This window comes from Drosophila melanogaster, chromosome 2L, assembly GCF_000001215.4.
Source record: "Drosophila melanogaster chromosome 2L".
NCBI lineage: Eukaryota > Metazoa > Arthropoda > Insecta > Diptera > Drosophilidae > Drosophila > Drosophila melanogaster.
The window spans coordinates 5,139,709-5,158,454 of record NT_033779.5 but is presented as its reverse complement, the minus strand read 5'-3'; the positions used below and the strand labels follow the sequence as shown (position 1 = coordinate 5,158,454).

At 42.3% G+C, this 18,746-nt stretch overlaps 1 protein-coding gene across 11 annotated transcripts in view; it reads right to left on the bottom strand.

The window, feature by feature from the left end:
• The window catches only part of Msp300 (Muscle-specific protein 300 kDa), a 106,126-nt gene that overhangs the window by 48,548 nt on the left and 38,832 nt on the right, over positions 1 to 18,746 (bottom strand). For 4 of the 11 annotated variants that reach the window (NM_001201767.2, NM_001201768.2, NM_001201765.2 and 1 more), the window contains 9 exons: positions 17,534 to 18,676; positions 16,938 to 17,144; positions 16,565 to 16,802; positions 13,670 to 16,452; positions 11,157 to 11,462; positions 9,573 to 9,724; positions 3,238 to 4,207; positions 2,921 to 3,133; positions 2,606 to 2,866 (listed from right to left, as the gene is read on the bottom strand). In NM_001201767.2, the coding sequence (NP_001188696.1) occupies positions 2,606 to 2,866; positions 2,921 to 3,133; positions 3,238 to 4,207; positions 9,573 to 9,724; positions 11,157 to 11,462; positions 13,670 to 16,452; positions 16,565 to 16,802; positions 16,938 to 17,144; positions 17,534 to 18,676 (6,273 nt within the window). Of the gene's footprint in view, positions 1 to 191; positions 582 to 2,605; positions 2,867 to 2,920; positions 3,134 to 3,237; positions 4,208 to 6,099; positions 6,419 to 6,513; positions 6,707 to 9,572; positions 9,725 to 11,156; positions 11,463 to 11,751; positions 12,070 to 13,669; positions 16,453 to 16,564; positions 16,803 to 16,937; positions 17,145 to 17,533; positions 18,677 to 18,746 lie in introns of those variants that run through there. The other 7 variants (NM_001201766.2, NM_001273162.1, NM_001201764.2 and 4 more) reach the window with 4 other exon arrangements.

Genomic DNA, 18,746 nt, shown 5'->3' with positions numbered 1-18,746 from the left:
CTAATTGTTCATCATCACGGTTCACGTATCAGAGTGAGAGAAAGTGGGAGAGATGGGGGGAAGATTTGCCAAAAACGTTAGCTTTGATATGATTGCAGGGGTTTTGAAAAATGGGGACTCAAGGCTAAGCTACCTAAGAGTAAAAAGTTGCAAATCCTAACTCCCTCATAAATTATACTCGATTGGGGCTTGCGTTTTATAAATATAATTCGGTAATTTAATTTATTCTGTAAAATAGTATATATGTATGTATATATATATATATATATATATATAGATAATAGTAAATTCTAAAACACGGGTCATGTTTCATTGATTAGAGTAATGACGGCAGTTGACAGTTGTACCGTAGCCACCGTTCCTGGGAGAAGGAAATCGGTGGCAGGGGCAAACGGAAGACGCCGGGGTGGCTGCTTTGGCTTTGATCTAGTCCTAGATTGGCTTTATCTTATGGTTAAGGTTGTGGCATCCTAAATCTCTAGCTTGGCATCGTCCGGCGTGCCGCGATGTATTAACAACTTGATGCGCTCATTACGTGCAGTTATTTTCGAATGCAGATTTTTGACACGTTCCCGGCATGCCTATTGTTCGTATATAGGGTATAGATGGTGCATGGATCGAATGTTTGGCGTGAGAGCAGAGATATATATTTATATATATATATAGAGAAGAAATACAAGAGATGTCAGCATATATATTGAGTATCGTTTATGGTATTTCATAGACAGCGAGCACATCATACGCCATGTGGGATAGATACAGGAAAAGCGACCATTCACCATGTTCGATATTTCGATTTATTAGAAGAAGTAAGCAGTACCCATGTATGTTTATATACGTGTGTGTGTTTGTGTGTGATAAGGGGTTGTTATTCGATGGGGTTAAAGGTTAAATCGGAATGGGGCAGATTTGAATTAGTCACCGTTTTGTAAGTAGCATAACAAGCAAGCGAGCAAAGCCCAAGATAAGTTGTAATTGGTTTAATATACGATTAGTAAGAACAATGTTTATGAAGTGTGTTTAATAATTTGCATGTTTGTTTTTCGATTGTTTTCAGCGCAACGACACCAGGTTTTTTGTTTATATTCAACAAAAGTTACGTAGAGAAAAGATAAAAAGAAATACAATTGTCAAAAATAAAATACCAAATCAAATTATAACCGTAACCATAATTAAATATTAACCGACTTTCGCTATTACAAGATACCAGAAAGATATAGAAAGATTTATAGAGAGAAAGAGAAAGAGCTGCTTGGTGAAGAATATTATGATTGCTTGGCTAAGCTGGCTAAATGAATAAATCAAAAAAAAAAAAAAAACTAAAATAAAAAGTAAATGAAATTAAACCAAAAGTATTGTTGTTTAAATGTCTAGGCCAAAGCTTAATGTGTCATAAATGTGCCATAAGATGTGACGATTTAAATGCGATGTGATGACTGTACTTTCTCTTGTGTGTGTGTGTGTGTGTGTGTGAAAGGTCAGGTGAAGGGAAATCAAAAATTGTTCTCATAGCAAGAGCTGCCCCAACAAATATCATCAAAATTAGCTACTGCCCCAAATTGAATTGAATTCTAAGATTGCCACTTACCGCCAACATTGCAGTTCGCAATGTAAAGTTAAATTTTAGTAATAAATTTACGAGCTATTTAAAAAACTAGGGAAATCTTGATTTTAACCTATTGCTGCTAGGCCACCTGGTTCTAAATATAATCACTTTGTTTATGAACAACAAAAAAAAAAACAATGGCAAGCAGCGTGGCTCTAAAAATAGTACGTGTGATTATCTGGAGGAGGAATTCGCTTTTCTCATCTGGGTGGCCTAACCCTGACAGCAAGAACTTATTTGTTTTTTTCTGGCATTCAAAATGCTTTTGGGCCGCAGCACGTGACAAATGGTAATGATGAGTTCTTAAAGATCTTAAAGATCCGATATTGATGTGGTATAATTTTGTGGGTAGTTTTCCCAATGAGAGCGATGTGAAAGCAATGAGTTTTGAGATTGTGAGCTGCACGGTTGGTAAATGAGCGATGAATGATGTTTGAACATAAGGAAACACAAAGATGAAATGAAAATGATGAATGCTGATTGGTGTGAGCATTTGTGTGAGATATAATGGCGCAAAACGAATTCGAAAATAAAAAAACGTAATAGAATTTAGCCGAACAAAATAGAATGTAATGAAAATAGGAAAATAATAAGGCGCCTTGATTTCATTTGTTTTTAAACAAACTAAATAAAATAACTTAAATATACGCAGCCACCGTGCAACTGTTTTTCTTCAGACCTACCCGCACACAGTAAAGCGTTTGGGGCAAAACGATTTCAAAGATTAATCAAGTTTATATTATATATTCGGGTAAGGGGTTAATAACTTTGTTTGGTTGTTCTGTCAACTGTTTGTTCATAGCGATGAAGGTTCGTTCACAGCAATGAAGAAATGAGATAGATATCAAAAGGGGTGGGGCTTCAACATTGGATAACCGACTTTACTAACGAGTATCCTGGTCATATATCTGCTACAACTGAATTTAACTCCTAGCTGCCTAGCTGTTTGCTAAACGGGTCTAACTATTGTAGATCTAGCAAAGTCTGGACGGTACGTACCTGTTGCTCGGCTAATGCGCGCTCGCGATCGTGCGGCAAGTACGTGGGCGCCATCACCAGGCGGAGCTGTTGCTCCTCCTGGATGATACGCTGGCGCAGGGACTGCATCTGCTGTTGGTAAACGTCGATCTGGGCCAGCGTCTGCTCGAGGCTCTGCGACTTGGCCTTGACCAATTCGCCGAGGCCGTCGAGCACGCGCACCAGATCATCGACGTTCTCGCTCAGGCGCGGATCACCGCCCATGCCATTGCGGAAATGAACCTGTGGACGAGATGGTAAGCAGGGATTAGCCATGCCAACGCCCCCAATACTTACCTCCAGTTTTTCGATGGACAGTCTCAGTTTCGTTTTCTGCACATTGATATCGGCCAGGGTCTTCTCACAGAAACCGAGCTGATCGCGCAGCGGTTTCTTCTGCTGCTGCGAGGAGTCCAGTCCCTGCTTCGTCTTTTCGTGCCAGGAGCGTATATCCTTAATCTTGCGTTCACATTGGTCCCATTCCTCGCAGGCCTCTTGCAGCAGGGAGTTCTACAAGATACAATATAGAATGTGGGGGAAAAGAGTTGAATAATTGATGGATTCCCCAAAAATTCCTCCACTCTGGTAGTGATGGTGTTGGATTGCCACTTTACCCTCTCTAGCAGCACCGCTTCCACGGATATCTTCGCATCCTCGGCCTCCTGCAGTTTGTCCTTGAGATCGCCCACAGTCGTCACTTGGCCAATGTGCTCCAGTTCCTTGTCCATTTCGCTCAGATGCTTCACAATCGGTTTAATACTCTTCACAGACGTCACATAGTCGTTCAATTTGTTGCGTGCCTCGGGCAGGGTGCGCAGCTCGATGGTCTGGTCAATGAAGTTGCGCTTCTCGGATGCCCACGACATCACGATCTGGTAGAGGTTCATGAACCTCGTCCACGCGTCCAGACTATCGCCCACCGCCTGCTTCTTCTCATCCAGCCAACCGCGTACCTGGGCCAGCGATGCGGCCAACTGATCGATGGTCGTCTGCACCAGCGTCTTCTCCTCGCTGTTGCGACAGTTCTCGATGATCAGCTGACCGTTGGTCTTGACCAGGGTGAAGCGTTCGTAGATGGCGGTGATCTCGTGGTTAATGCGCTGCAGCAGCTCCTTCATCTGTGTGGGTGTGAGGCTTCTCTCCTGCACCTGCACCTCTGCCTGGAGCAGCCAACGCTGCACCTCGTCCACACCGTCCACATATTCGGTGCGCACGGTCTTGGCCCGCTTGAAATCCTTCTCTTTGGTCTCCATGGTCACTTGGACGCGTTCGGCAAGTAGCTCAAGAGCCGTAAACTCCTGGGCAATATCGCTGGGCAGCTGATTCTGTTTGGCCTGGTAGTGGGCCGTTGTCTGGGCCACCAGTAATTTGCTCTCCTCGGCGGCCTGCTGCACCTGGCTGTTCAATGTGATGAGGAGCTGTTCCGTTTGGGCTATGTGCTCGTCGTAGACGTGAACCGATTGTAGTTGCTCGTGAAGCGCGTTTAGCTTGTCCTGCAGCTGCGAGATGCGACGGAAGACTTGCTCGATCTCCTCGAGATCCTTGCTAACCTGTTGCTCCTTATCGCGCAGAGTGTCGTTCAATCTGAAAGGAAACAGAGCGGTTTTTTAAGTTTCAGGGGCACGTTATTCAATGGCATGCACTGTGGATGGGGAGACAGTGTGAAGACCACGCGGTTCCTGATGGCATAGACCAAGTTCTATTCCGTACACGCGTAGAGATCTGAAAGACCTCTATCTATAGAGATATTTGGTGGTGCTAAAAGTTATTCTGCTGGCACAAAAGGCTGAAATATTCTGAAGTTTTCAATGTTCTTTTGCTGCGCATATATATATAAATCGCTATATATATATATATATATGTGTGTTTGTGTGTAAGATCCACTGGGCTTTGGCCTCGAGGCTGCGAAGATTTCCGTGAAAAATGAATGCTGCCGTTTGGCTACAAGAGAGTTTTCTAAATGAAATGCCTCGAGCACATTTGCTTGGGCCTCGGCAATTTTTCGAAAAAGTTTTTCGTACATTTCTCATAATTCGAAATCGCCTTGATCCCATTGAGAGCCAAAGAGCGAAACTTTTCTTCATTAAAAAGCCGCCAAAGAAAGAAAAAAAATAAATACATGTATTCCCTAACGCTTCTTGGACACGCACCACTTTCAAAATGTCTTGTTTTTGTTATAGTTTTAGCTTGGGTGTATTTTTAAAAGCGGCGCATGTTTAAATTTATATTCCCCTCATTTATTTATGTTTTTTTTTTTTGCTTTTTCGATTTGCATTTCGGCCGTAGACAAGCTGACGTCATTGGGGCGTTGCAGTGAACGCATTAAATCAATGAGTAACATGGATCGTATATAAAGAAATTCGCATTGATTTCCGCTCCGTATTTCCAGCATATGACGCATATCACTCATACGCCCTGGTGGCCCAAAGCAAAAGCGCTTGAGGTATACTTCAAGCATCACGTTGTTCATACTTGTTCGTTATTTTCATGTCCAACCATTGCACTTGGCATGGAATGACGGATTCGTTAATGGAACGTTTGTTGCCCTTTACAGACACCGAGTGGCGTAGCGAAATGCTGGCCAAGATGAGGCCAAGTCAACTCACATTCTGGCTCTTGGCCAATTGACCGAAAAGTCGGCTGAACACATTTTCAAATTTAATTGTTAAATGCGCTGCGCCGAAACTGAGAAAATCGGGCAGCGGAAATAAACGATACTCGTCTATAAACTAGCCAGAATTATTTCGGCGTCATTTTTCGCAGCCAACAAATATCGAACTAGTGAATTGCTCAATTTTGTTTGGGTTTGAATTGCCGCCGCCGCCGACAGGCAAGCAAAATAAATCTAAGAGCAAAAAAAAAAAATACGAAAATTATTTTTCCTCTACGCTATTTTCAGTCGGCTGCCATTTTGTACAAATTAACGATTTAAATTTAGTACGCGGCTCTAATTTAAATGGCAAAATATGCTAGAAATGCCGTGGCGAGCACGAGTGAAAGTGAAAGGCAAATGGTATTGGTATAAATTGGCGCGTGTTGTTCCAAAACGAAACGAGAGTGTGCATAAAAACAAATCGCAAAATATAGCAAAACATTTACGAAAAATAGTTTGATCAATTGTGGCGGTAGTAGGAATGTAATCATTCCCACAGCGACGACGATAAGCATTTGGGTCTGGCTATTTCTGTCGCCTTGGCTACGTCATCGTTTAAAGTAGAAACGCCTGCGATTCAATATGCTCTTTCTCTCCGTTTCTCTAGCGAATCGAATGAAGCGAAAATAACAAAAACAAACACACCTGACGACCCTGGCAGGTATTCGAGTATATGACAATACGAGTACCAGAGACCGGTGATGTTTTGCATATCTACGATGACTTAATCAAGTCTTGCAAAATTTCTAACAGCTCTCGTTTAAGTACGCGATTCCTATCTTCTTCTTCTATTTTTTTTTTTCATGTGTGGGAAATTAATCACCTTATGCTTTTCACGACTTGAACTACGTGTGCGTAAGTGGCCGGCAATTAGCTACACAATTTTTAATTGCTGCTCAGTCTTCGGTCTGCGATTTTGGCTCGTTGGCGACAACTTTCGGACCTCCTGTAACTTTTGGAGGCAGAAGTGTGCTCAACTTTTGGAACTTGCGAGCACTCTGCTTGACTTCCAGTGCCTCAATTCCGTAAGCGGAATTGCGGTGAAACCCAAGCAGACGCTGCAAATGGAAAATTAATTCCCGGACTCGTTGCTGTTCGCTCGTTACGTATACGCCTGGTAATCCACAAAGCGGCGTTCGAAACTTCAACATGAAAATAGAAAGAATCGAAGGGGAGAAGAAATGTAAATTCCGATTAGCAGCCGTTGGCCCAAAAGAATATATATCCATTGTCATACATCTCTCTCTTGTATTCTTGGGGCGCCGGTTTGATTGTGTTTTTTTTTTTTGCTTTGCTGCTTCTCTGGTCTTTACTACTTCTTAGTTAATTAATTTGATTTAAAAATATGCGTATATGTATTTGCGGTCGCTTCGTTCGTTTGCTCTTTCATTTAGTTTCCAGCCATCCAGTTTGAGAAACACGTCCGCTTGCAACTAACTCTAAATAAAAACTGATTTGAATAGAATTCTCAACGCTAAAAATTGCCAAAAACTTTGCTTCGGCTTTCGTCGGCTGTCGATCGTTAATGGCGCACGAAGGCGCTGCGGAAATAAAAGAACGAAAACTGCTAAGAGCCCAAACTCACCACACCGAAATATCTGAGCAAAAGTGGGAACTGAAAGCTATTATTTTTATGGCCAAATCGCTTGACATTGAATAAACCGGCTAAAATCAACGAACTTAGCAGGAAACTCTCACCCTTTTCCAGGGCAACATAGTACACCAAATGCAGGGCTGATTGATAAGACCATAATGCCAATTCACCGGTTTAGATAAGAAAAGCCGGCAATAAACCTACCACTCGAGAGAACCGGAAAAAGAAAAGGAGAGAGCAAAGCAGTTGAATGGAACGAAAAAGCTAACAGCACTCTGTTAACGACTAACAGTGGCGAAAATATACTTATTATTACCCGATTACCTCATTTGGTCAAAGTTTTTATTATTATTCGTTTCTGTTGTTGTCTGTTATTTATGATTTTCTCTTTTTTATTTCGGCCTTACCCGAATGACAAATTGTTCATGCAAATGCATATGCAAATCTCAGATTAAACTTGGATTTCTTTGGGTGCCTAATGATGGCTTATACACCTGATAAGGTTAGTGAATCTGCAAGTCGGCAGTGGTTCGCTTGTCATTCACTTTAATAAGTTGCACATATGGTTTTTAGTTCACCTTTTCTTCATACTTTTACCATTTCTTACTGATGAAGTCACCCAAAACTCAAGCAAAAAATTCAATTTTCACTTGTGCTTTTTATTTACTTATTCTTTATGATTTTTTCGGCTTTTTGTTTACACATTCTGCTCACATTGCCTAGCTTGTTTCCTCTCAGGCATTTCATCAATGGCATATATGTACCTATATATATATACCTATATTCTGCTTTAAAATCTCTATATAGTATTTGTGCAAAAATCAAATTTACTCGCTAATGGAGTTAATTGTCGCCTTCAAGATAAACACGCTCACAAACGCCGCGAATTGTTAAAAATAAATTATTAAATCCCCACAAAACGCAAGAGACTTAATGTATTTTTGCTGATTAGATTTTTGCATGCCGAAACAATGTGTTTAATATCTCAAGTGTGTAAATGCATTGAAATTTTGCGACGCATTTTGGGATATACAATATATCTCAGTTGTGTCTATATAATTATCGATGACATGCCGCTTGGAGGTATATTAGATCACTCTTTTTGGCGCGATGATGGCATAGTTTATTTGTTCAGTTTGGGACAGCCACATTTGAATGTGATCACAATTAAAGGAAGAAATACTTCAGTGAATTAAAGGGGAAGCCTCTGGGTAATCAATGGAATGACATTATATTATTATTATATCATTCAAGTGATGTACATCGAAATGATATTCGATTGTTATTTAATCAATCAACAGTGAAACGTGATTATCCATCGAATTTGTACATGATGTATAGAACCCGTCATCGTCTGGCAGCAGTCAAAACATTTGTCATTTCACTCGCTTTAAGCCTACTGAAAACTTACGCACATTGCGGTGAGTTTTTGAGGGAAAATGCGGGGAAAATTTGAGGAAAATTATAGACACAGCTGCTGCTCTCGTTTTTCAAGCAGACTGCTGTCAAGAAAACAACAAATTGTGTGTAAAAATAAAACAAAATAGTTTTGGGGGGAAAACGAGGGGCCGGTGAGCTTCCCAAAAATTGTGTCAGTGTGAAAGGCCAAATGGGAGAAATGTGGGGCGCTGTCAGCGGAAAAGTGTTTACGCGATCCGAATATCGTGGCTTATCAACATATACAAATGTTGCTGGCAACATGTTGCCAAACTTTTGGCACGTGATTAATTAGCGAAAGAAAATCCACAAGAATTTCAAAGATACAATGAACAACAAGAGCAATAAAATGAATTGGCATATTGGCACAGTTTCTGTGTTTTTCTAGCGCCAGGCAACAACACATATATAAATAAATATTAGGCATTTCCGATAAAAACAAGTAAGAATTCTTCTTTCGCTGTGTAGCTTATCGCAAAAGCAAAAAGCATACTACACGTAATATATATATATATATATCTAATAGCTCCTAAGAACCCTATCGCGTTTGATAAGACCGAAGCTTTGGCACAGTTCTTTGAAGACCGGGATAGCCCAAAAAAAAAAAAAAACAAAGAGAAAACAAGTGATTAAAAATAAAGAGTTTTCCGTCATAAACGGCTCATTCCCAGAACAATGAAAATAACAATTATTTCGGGAAATAGCAGACTGAGAGGGGTACAAAAAAAAAACTATAAGCCTCGGCTTACGTAATGCACACAAAACAACGCCGACAACGAAGCGTAACACTTGGTCTGACGTCAGATTTCGACTCAACTATAACTATAAGATGGCATTTCGAGGGCCAAGCAACAAGTAAAAGGTTTGAAAAGGCGAGAAGCATTTCTTTTTAGAGCTCTAACTAACTAAACCTTATAAGTATGTAGTTTAGCTGTAAAAAGTTCTGTTAGAATATTGCCTCATAGCACTTTAAATATGAGTGTGATATAAACATGAAAGCCGCTGCGATATTCATCTGTAACCAGTTAAGTTCTCTAAATTGCCATTTATTTTCATTAGGCAACAAGTTTGGCAGCTGGATATAATGTATGCAAGCCAATACAATTTCCGGAATTAAACGCTTCGATTGGGAGCTTTGTTTGTGTTTTGTTTTTGGCATTTTTTTTTCACTTTTTGGGTCCCCAGTCACGCGTAGTTAGGCACATTGGTATGTAGTAGTATAAGGTATATGGCTCTGGTAATTGGTAAGTTCGGTGGGTACTCACTTGGCCTGCTGTTCAACTAACTTATCCACTTTGGCCTGTATGGCCTCCGCCGAGGGTTTGTGTACTTCCCCAAGGAATGTGAGGATGGATTTAGAGAGCGCCTCGATTTCTTTATGTGATGATTTAAGTTGATTTGATTCTTCACGCAGTTCCTATAAAATATAAGAAATTATTACTACTAATTACAATGTTTGTTCAATTATGATTCATTTGGTGTGGTTATGTGATGCTATACATTCTAGATCTCTTTTTTGTGTATCTCCCTCAATTTCGGTTTTATTTCCAGTTTTTCTGGAAGGTCACCGCCGCATAAAAGTAAATAAATTTGTTGACTTGACTTGGCAGCTTTTGGAGCTTGAGGTTATTTGATCGAGAAGATGAAATATGTGGTTTAAGCATGAAACAAAAAAGAAATACAATTTATAGTTTCGAAAAGACAAACTAAAACCTTAACTAAGTGTTTGTTTGTCTTTGTTTATCATTGGCAAGTTTGATGGTTTCATTTTTTTTGTTTCGTTATCGCTGAATGCTGCTTTATATGGGACGTGTATGACAACATCGTTAGTTTGATTTGGACGGGCCTAGCTTTTATGGCTGAAAATTGCTTCAATTGAAATGTGATTTGAAAGCCTGCTATTGACGTTGAGGTGGGACTTCCTTTTTCAGTTACTTAATTTGTGTATTCGTACTATTTTTAGTTGACCGATTGAAAACAAGCGTCCAAAGTTGTTATCGCTCCAAACAGTGATTTCACTCGCCTACAAATCACTCAAATCATTGCTGATAAGTACTACAAATGATAATTGCTGGTTTAGTTAACTAACTCGAGTTCGTGAAGTTACAATATAATAATGCAATTAATATGTAAATATAAATAAAATCAGGTGTATGCAAACAGTTTCAAGTTATTTATGGCTCATTAATCATCGGAGTATCTCTGGTTCTGTAGGTTAGCTAAAATCAAGAGTCTACCGAAACCGAAAGTTAGAATGTTGTTTTGTTGTTATTCGCTATTCGCACTCTTGATTGCTGTGATTTAGTGGCTTTCCGTGTTAATCATTCAAAACACATCGTTGGCTATGTATATTTTGGAGCTGCCTCGAAAACTCAGCTGCTCCATGGCTTTCGAGAAGCTCGAGTCGTTTTAAGAGAGTCCGAAGAGCGTGATAAACTACAAGAGCGCAAGCTCCGGTCCACAACGTGACCATGAACTTGATGTCGGCACGGCTATACAATAAACGAATATACTACATACATATATATCTAACACTTACATATCTGTCGGAATGTGTTTATGCATGGATATTGGTAAAAATATTTGACAAACATAAAAGCCCCCAAGGGAGGGCGGTTTTGCCACAACGAAGCTGAATGAATGGGTGCCCCCCAAGTGCAAACACACTGTGATATGAACATGATTTGTTATCAAATGTATGAAAGAGAGGGATATTTTTAAATAAAATAAAGAAATGATAATAAAGAAATCTACTCTTTCATATGTTGAATCCAATCCAAGCCCCTTTTAAAATAATACACTCCTCAGGTGACTTTTTCCCAGTGTCACCCGAAAATGTCGCAACTCACCTGAATGGCATTCTTCGTATCTTCCAAGTGACGTCGGGATCTTACAGTCGGATCGACATTGCGGAACTTGTCCTCCAGTCGACCAAGTGCCTTTTCCCAGGCGTGCAGGCTGTTCTCGAAGCCGTCCCAATGTTCGGCCAACTGTTGCAGGTTGTCGCGTCGCTGTTCCAGGCTGCGCACCAGATCCTGCCAAGATCTATTCAGTCCGGCGTTATCCTGCTCGATCAGCTGGCGATTGCGAGCGTCCGCCTGGCGGATCAACGATTGGGCCTGCTGGTTGACTAGCGTTAAGTCGCTGTTTTGGCTCTGAAATGTGAATGTGCGAAGGTAAAAAAAAAAACAAACGGCATGAAATTGATTCTGACGTAACGACGATTCCGGAATCGCGGTTGGTACAAAATATATATACATATATGTAAGTGGTATATCTGAAATTCCGGTTTTACGTCTTTGGTCTAGAGTTTGCTAAGTGTGCCCTATTTCAACTCTGACATATGCCTGGCCCACGGAGTTGAAAGGCAAACGTTGCTTAATTCATATATAAATTTTATAGATTTTTCTATACAAACACAAACGCACACACACACACACACACCTCGAGTGTAGCCTCCTTTTGTGGCCTTTATTTTATTTTGTTTGGTTTCTTATTGGTCTTTTATAGATTTTAAATGGCTGATGACGTTAGCCGTTGGCTTTTCGATATCGATGTCTATCTGGTTGGCGATTTTGTTGTATTTTTACTTTTGCTCAATTTCAATTTGCGCCTTGCCGAAGACACATGGCGAATTTTTTATAACGAAACGGGTAATTCAAATTTAACAAATGTAGCGATTCTCCTCTTTCTTTCTTCTGCTCTCTTTCTATACACATATATGTATGGTACGAATCGCGAATACGAGTCTAAAATACGCTGCCAACCGCACAGATAAACGTCTCAACTTGAAGTGAATTCGTCGGAACTCAAAAAAAATCCAACAGCCCCAAAAGCAAAAGCAAATAAGCACGAGTTAGAATCTCTCTTAGTTTGCCGGAGAACGGGTCGAAAGAGAGCAAAAAAGCCGGGCAAACACGTTTTTTTTTCAACCATTTGGCATAATGTATGTGTATTGAACATCGTTTTTGGGTGGGCGTGGGCGGTCAAAGTTGGGCTTCGCACATATAATATGTATATTACGCATACGCCACCGTGTGCACGTCACTCTCTTTCTGTATTGCTGCCATTCTCTCTTTCACAATTGGCAGCAACAACAATTGCCGGCATGCCCTGCTAGGCAAAAACAACAAAGAATAACAAGTACAACAACCAAACAGCTGTGTAGAAAAGAGCCGAAAGAGAGGACAAAGGGCCGGTGCTCTTAAAGCTCACTCAGCAAAAACCAACAAACGAGCACTTAGCATTTGTATCTCAATATCTCATTGAAAAACCAGGGCTAAATCAAAAACTAAAATATGGGGGCACTGACGTATCTGAATAAATTATATAAAAAATATATAAATTGATTTAAAAATATTTTAAAGCCCTTTAGAAATATCCCAACAAAATGGAATACGAAAAATCATACAGAAAAGCAGTTGAAAAATGTATTTTTAATTATAAATTGTTATCTTTTAAAATCCAAAAATTTTAAGTATCAAATTGTAGTTTAAAGATTTATCCATCCCTGGCTCAAAACTGGTTGCTTGATACAGTGTTGCCGCTGCTGATGATGTCATGAGCTTAATTCATTCCGCGGCAGCAGCAACAACAACAGCTGTTTTTTCCAGTTGCCTAGCATAAAAATCGAGCCCAGTGCCTTGAATAATTATAATCGAACTGGAAGTCCGACGACAGACGACTGAACGATAAGCTCGACAAATAGTGAACTAGTAGGTTAAAAGTTTAATGAGTGCCCAAGGTAAAAGCTTACGAAAGTAAACAAATGAACAAACTCAACGTGTTCAATAAACAACTATCAGTTCAGAAATAAAGCAATCTCTCTTTATATTTAGTGTGAATAAGAGAGGAGGCTTTCCAACGAAGAGAGGAGCACTTAAATGCATATGAATGCGAGTCAAGAGTGCATTTTATTTGCTTTTGCCGGCCGGCAAAATCGTTGCTACGAAACGCAAAAGATACAAAACGATTGCACTTTGGTTTTTTATGGTGCCACTCCATAAAGTTGCTCTTAAGGCGATACATTCGCATATGTACATATGTATGTAAGTTAGTGGCACATCCTTGTGCAATGTGTCATTTTTTGGAAAACTGGTTCTTCGACTGCACACTTATATGCACACAGCATGCAGTCGAACAGCTGAATATTCATGGCTATTCAAAAGACTGCCTAAATACATACAAAAGAGCCTTCAATATGTTGGGTTTTTATGTTAAGTAACGACAAAAGTTGAAACCTAAATAAATGAACTATTTAATCGGAAATGGTAGAACATTTTCTTTCGTTGAAAAGGATTTCATCAAGTTTATAATGCGTTTACTATCCCAGATACACCCAATAATTCCTAAACAAACTCACCTGAACATTGCCAATGGCGTGCGACAGCTTCTGGATATTGAAGTGGAGTCCAGCCAAATTTTGGACGGGCTCATCAACGAACTTGGTACGTTCGATGGTGGCCTTGACGCGATCGATTGACTGTTGGTATTCCCGCCAGCGTTCCGCCTCCTTCTCCAGTTCACTCTGTTGGGTCTTGGCATTGGCCAGTGTGTTGGTCAACTTGGTTTGGAACTGAGCCAACTCCGCCGAGAGTTCCGACTGTTCGTAGTTGTTCAGCGAGGACCAGATCTTATCGGCGGCCTCCTGGATCTGTTTGTGCACCAGGTTACGGATGGGTGCCTCATTGCCAAAGAAGATCTTGTGTTCGTCGAGATCCTGGACCAAGTGCTCGTAGTCGATGCCATGCTGGCTGTTCTGCAGGCGCAACTCGGCCTCATGGACCCAGTCATTGAACTTCGCCACCAGTTGCATGTACTCCAAACGAGAGTCGCGGTTGTTCTTCAGATACTTTTCACGCTCCTCCAATTCATGGGGCAGTGAAGCCACCAGGGATCTGCCCTCGGAGAGCATTTCCAACAGGGAACTTGGCATTCCAATTTCCGTTTTGACACCATCATTGATTTTGTTGAATTTATTTAGATAGGATTCGATGTCCTGGCTGAGAGACTGGTGCTTCTGCAGCTCGCGCTCCACGGACTCGGGATCCCGATCCAGTAGAGGACGCGACTTAGCCGCTCCCTCGTGGCTGTGCAACCAATCGAGGATCTCACTCAGTTCGGCGGCCATCTTCTTGTGGGATTCCAGTTGGAGTTGATGCTTCTGGCGCTGCGATTCTACCGCCTTTCGGAGATTCTGCAGCTGATTCTTTAGGGACTGCAACTGCTCTGTAATGCTGTTCTTATCGGCAGCATTACCCTCGGAGGCAATCTTCTGGCCCTTATCATTGGCCGAGGCCAAGACACCTTCGCACTCCTGAATCTTCACAATCACATCATCGTACTTGTTGATCTTATCCTCCAGACTATCAGGTGAGTTTTCAATGTCTATGATAACATCGGTGTACTTCATGATAAAAGCAATAATCTCATTAATCAAAGCAATAAACTGCTCGCGGAGCAGCAGAAGCTGGCGAAGATGGGCCAACTGATCTTCAATCAGTTTAATCATATCATCCTGCTGGGCCAAAATGCTCTGCAACTCGGGCAAATCATCCATCTGCATATCGCCCATTTTGCTCTTGCTGTCCTTGAGTTCCTTGAGAATTCCCTCATAGGCACCCAACAAGTCCTGGACATCTTCGATCCTGGATCCAATCGGGCGATTGAGTTCCCTGAGTTTCTGTTGAATATTACCCAAGAACTGACTGCACTCGGCCAACCTGCTCTTGGCATCCTTGTACTTCTTGATGTGATCACCCAAGGCGTTCACGCGATCATCGATGGTATTCTTGATTCTGCCATAACGATCCTTCATGTTCTTGATATCATCGTTGAGTTTCAATTTATCGGCATTGCTAAGTGTGGGCAGGATGCTCTTTCCTTGCTCCGAAACATCGTTGATGAGGCCGCCCTTATTCTCGGCATCACTGAGGAGCTTCTTGTAATGGGCCAGCTGCTCCTCCAAAACGGGGAGACTGGTGGTGCGTAGCTCACCTTCGGTGGCGGTTTCCATTTCGTTCAACCAATCGCCCATGTTCTTCATGGAATCCTCAAAGGCTTTGCGACCTTGCAGGAGATCATCCAGAGACTTTCCTCTCTTGCTGCTCTCATCCTTGAGGGTCTGATAGTCGGCAGCGATTTCATCCAGGATCTGCTGAAGCGCAGCCTTGTCGGCATCATCGCAATCCTTCATTATGTTAGCCGCTTGGCGCTGAACATCAGTCAAAACGCTGTCATTGAACTGCTTGGCATCGTCATCGTATTTCCGGTTTTCCTGGATCTTTTTCTCGATCTCAGCAGAGGTAAGTGGATGATACACGGGCAGCTTGCGCACCTCGGAGATCTTGGTCTTCAGCCACTGGCGTGCCTTGTCCAAATCGTTCTCCAGGGATTTGCGAGCCTTGCTGGCCTCCAGAGCACGATCCAATTCAGCCTTTAGGACTCCCGATAGATTGCGGTTTTCAGTGTTGAGATTACGCAATGCGGACTCCAGTTGGGAGTACTCAACAGGTTCCAATTCCTGCTGCATGTTGGCCACACGCTTCTCCAGGACATCGGCCAGGGATTGCTTGGCCTCGGCATCCTTCATCAGACTCTTGATCTTCTGCTGGCGTGCCTCGGCATCCTTGGGAGTGTAACCCAATGGTTTGGGTGCCTGCAGCTCCTCAATCTGTTGTTTCACCCAATTCTGGAGTTGATCGATCTCGCCCTTGGCTCCCTCCACACCCTTGTTGGTCACATCCAGGAGTTGAGACTTGCGATCGATGCGCTTGCCGAGATCAGCAAAGCGACGATCCAGTGACTTCATTTGCTCTTCCACTTGCTGACCATCGAGATTGCTGATGACCTCCGCCACCTGCGCTGCCTTGCCCTTGAGCTCCTGAATCTTGGGATGTCCTTGAAGCTCATATTCGTTCTTGATCTCATTAATGGCCGCCATTTTCTGGGCACAATTCAAACCCGAACCGCGATCCAAAACGTCCATGCGCTTGATCAGTGTATCGAACCAGTTCTGGACATCAGCCATTCCCTGGCGATAGCCATCGATTACATTCTGACCAGCCTGCTTCTTGGCAATGGCATCCATGAGTTCAGATTCCAGCTTGTCAATGTTATCGTCCAAATCGGTATCCTCGTCGCCCACTGATGTAGGGGAAAATAGATAATAAAATCACGGGAGTCACAGGATTGATGCAAGGATCAAAACTTTACATGAAACCTATTAGCTAGCGTATATCTTAAACCTAACACTTACATGATCCTGTCATTTCCAGCATCAACTGCGACCGCTTGTCACCGATGGAGTTTAGCAAATCGTTCATGGACACCAGCTCCTGTTGAGCTGCCTCCGGGCGCAGTTTGCAAGGACGCATCATCCAGTCGGAGACGGAGCTCTGCTGCTTCTTCACCCAATCCTGCAGCTCGGCGCGCTGCTTCTGCTGTTGCTCCAGTTCGCTAACGGATGCAGTCAAACCACCCAAGTGGGATTGCACCTAGTAAAAACAAACACGCAATTAAATTAAATTGAGTTACAAGTTATATTCTAAGCATAACAAGCAATTTAAAACATCATAGCCATGCAGACCGCCACCTGTTTGATCCTGTGTAGGAATAGACCTTACTCTTACCTTAGCAACTAATTCATTCAGCTTGCCCACATGGGCGCTATTCAAGCGAACTATGCGACGATAGTTCTTGACACGCTCGTGGGCAATGGGATCCAAAAGCGCCTCATTCACATCGCTGAGCTCAACCTGAATCTCAACATCAGCCTCGTCTTTATCATCATCTGTGCTGACACCTCCGGTTGAGCTCCGAGTCTTTGGAGGCGGTTTCTTTGTGGCAGCAAAGCGCAAGGCATAGCATTTTTTTGGTGGGTAGTGCAATTTACAACATTTACGGGCAGAGTGGCAAATCAACAAGGGTTAGGGCAGTGTTGGGTTTGTGGGGTTAAGGGTTTAATAAAAAGAACAAGTCATTGGTTAGCAAATAATAGTGATAAAAGAATAATAGAATGGAAGAATAGCTATCTAAAAAAGAAAATAGGTTTTGAAATCAAGCATAATCTCTACTGATTACATCTAAAAAGGTTTTAAGAAAATATGATAGAACAACATAGATCTACAAAATGATTCTTCCATTCATTTTAATTGCTTGACTTTGAACTATTGAAAGTGGTCGCAACTCTACAAATGCATCGCAAAGGCATTAAACATTATCCTACCTGATCCAGCAGATCCTCGAGCTTGGCGCGCACAATGAGCTCCCTTTCGGGAATAGCCTGCATGGCTGTTTCCAGTGGAGAACTTGGTCGACTGATGGAGGCAGTAGCTGCCTCACAGGCCTGAACGGCAGCTGCCAGTCGGGACTTCTCGTTGTTCAGTTTGTTCTGCATTTCCTGGGCACACCTCAATTGGTTTTGAGCCAACTCCAAGCTGGTAGCCGGAGCATCAAGTTCGGTCTGAATAATGGGCTCATATGTCTCCAGATTACGCATAATGCTATCCAAAGTATCCTCGTACTCCTGGAACTTGGCCAGCGATTCCAACAGGCGGTTCTTAATCTGCACTGACGTTTGCAGCAGTGAGTTATAGCTATCTTGGATATTCTTCAGCTGTGACTCAACCGTAGGACGAATGGCTGGTGTTGAGGATTCATAACGCTTGATCTGCGCCTGACCCTTGGCATTCAAGTCATCCAAATTGGTCTGGTACTTTTGAATCTCAACCAACAAAGCTTCGTGCTGTTTAATCTGCTCCTGAGTCTGTTCACGATTCGAGATGAACAGCGAATTGTGGGCCATCAACTGGAAGGATATCTGCAGCAGCCACTTCTCCACATCCTGCAGACTCTGGTGGTAGGCATTATAATCGAACATCTCCTGTTCCAGTGCCGTAATGTGAGCGGAACAATCGTTCTTGAGCTTGTCGCATCGCGATTGCAAGCGATTCACTGCATCCACTTCGGTGCCCAGGTCGCGAGCCTCCGACTGCAGCTGCTCCAGCTCGTTACCCTTCAGTTTCAGTTCATTGGAAAGGGTCTTGTATCGTTCCAGCAGGGTCTTCATTTCGCTCAGTTCACCCTTGGTTTCCGGTGCCACCTTGAGTGTCGTTTCGGTTTCATTGAGCCACTTCTCAAGCTTATCCTTGTTGGCAGCAAAATCGTTCCAACGATTCTGCGCCTGCTTCAGGTCACTTAACTTTTGCTTAACGGCCAGTCCCAGGGCATCCCAATCCTCGCGAACCTTGGTCATCAGCTCCCGCAGCTTCTCTTGCTTATCCTCTGGAGTGATGTTCGATGCCTTCGAGTAGGCATCCTGCACCAAGGCCAACAGATGCTGACCCTCGGGAAGACGAGAGGCCAAGGACTGCAAAATGAATAAGATGTTTATAATTATATTTAAAATATAATAAAAAACAATAAAAATCTGAAAAAAA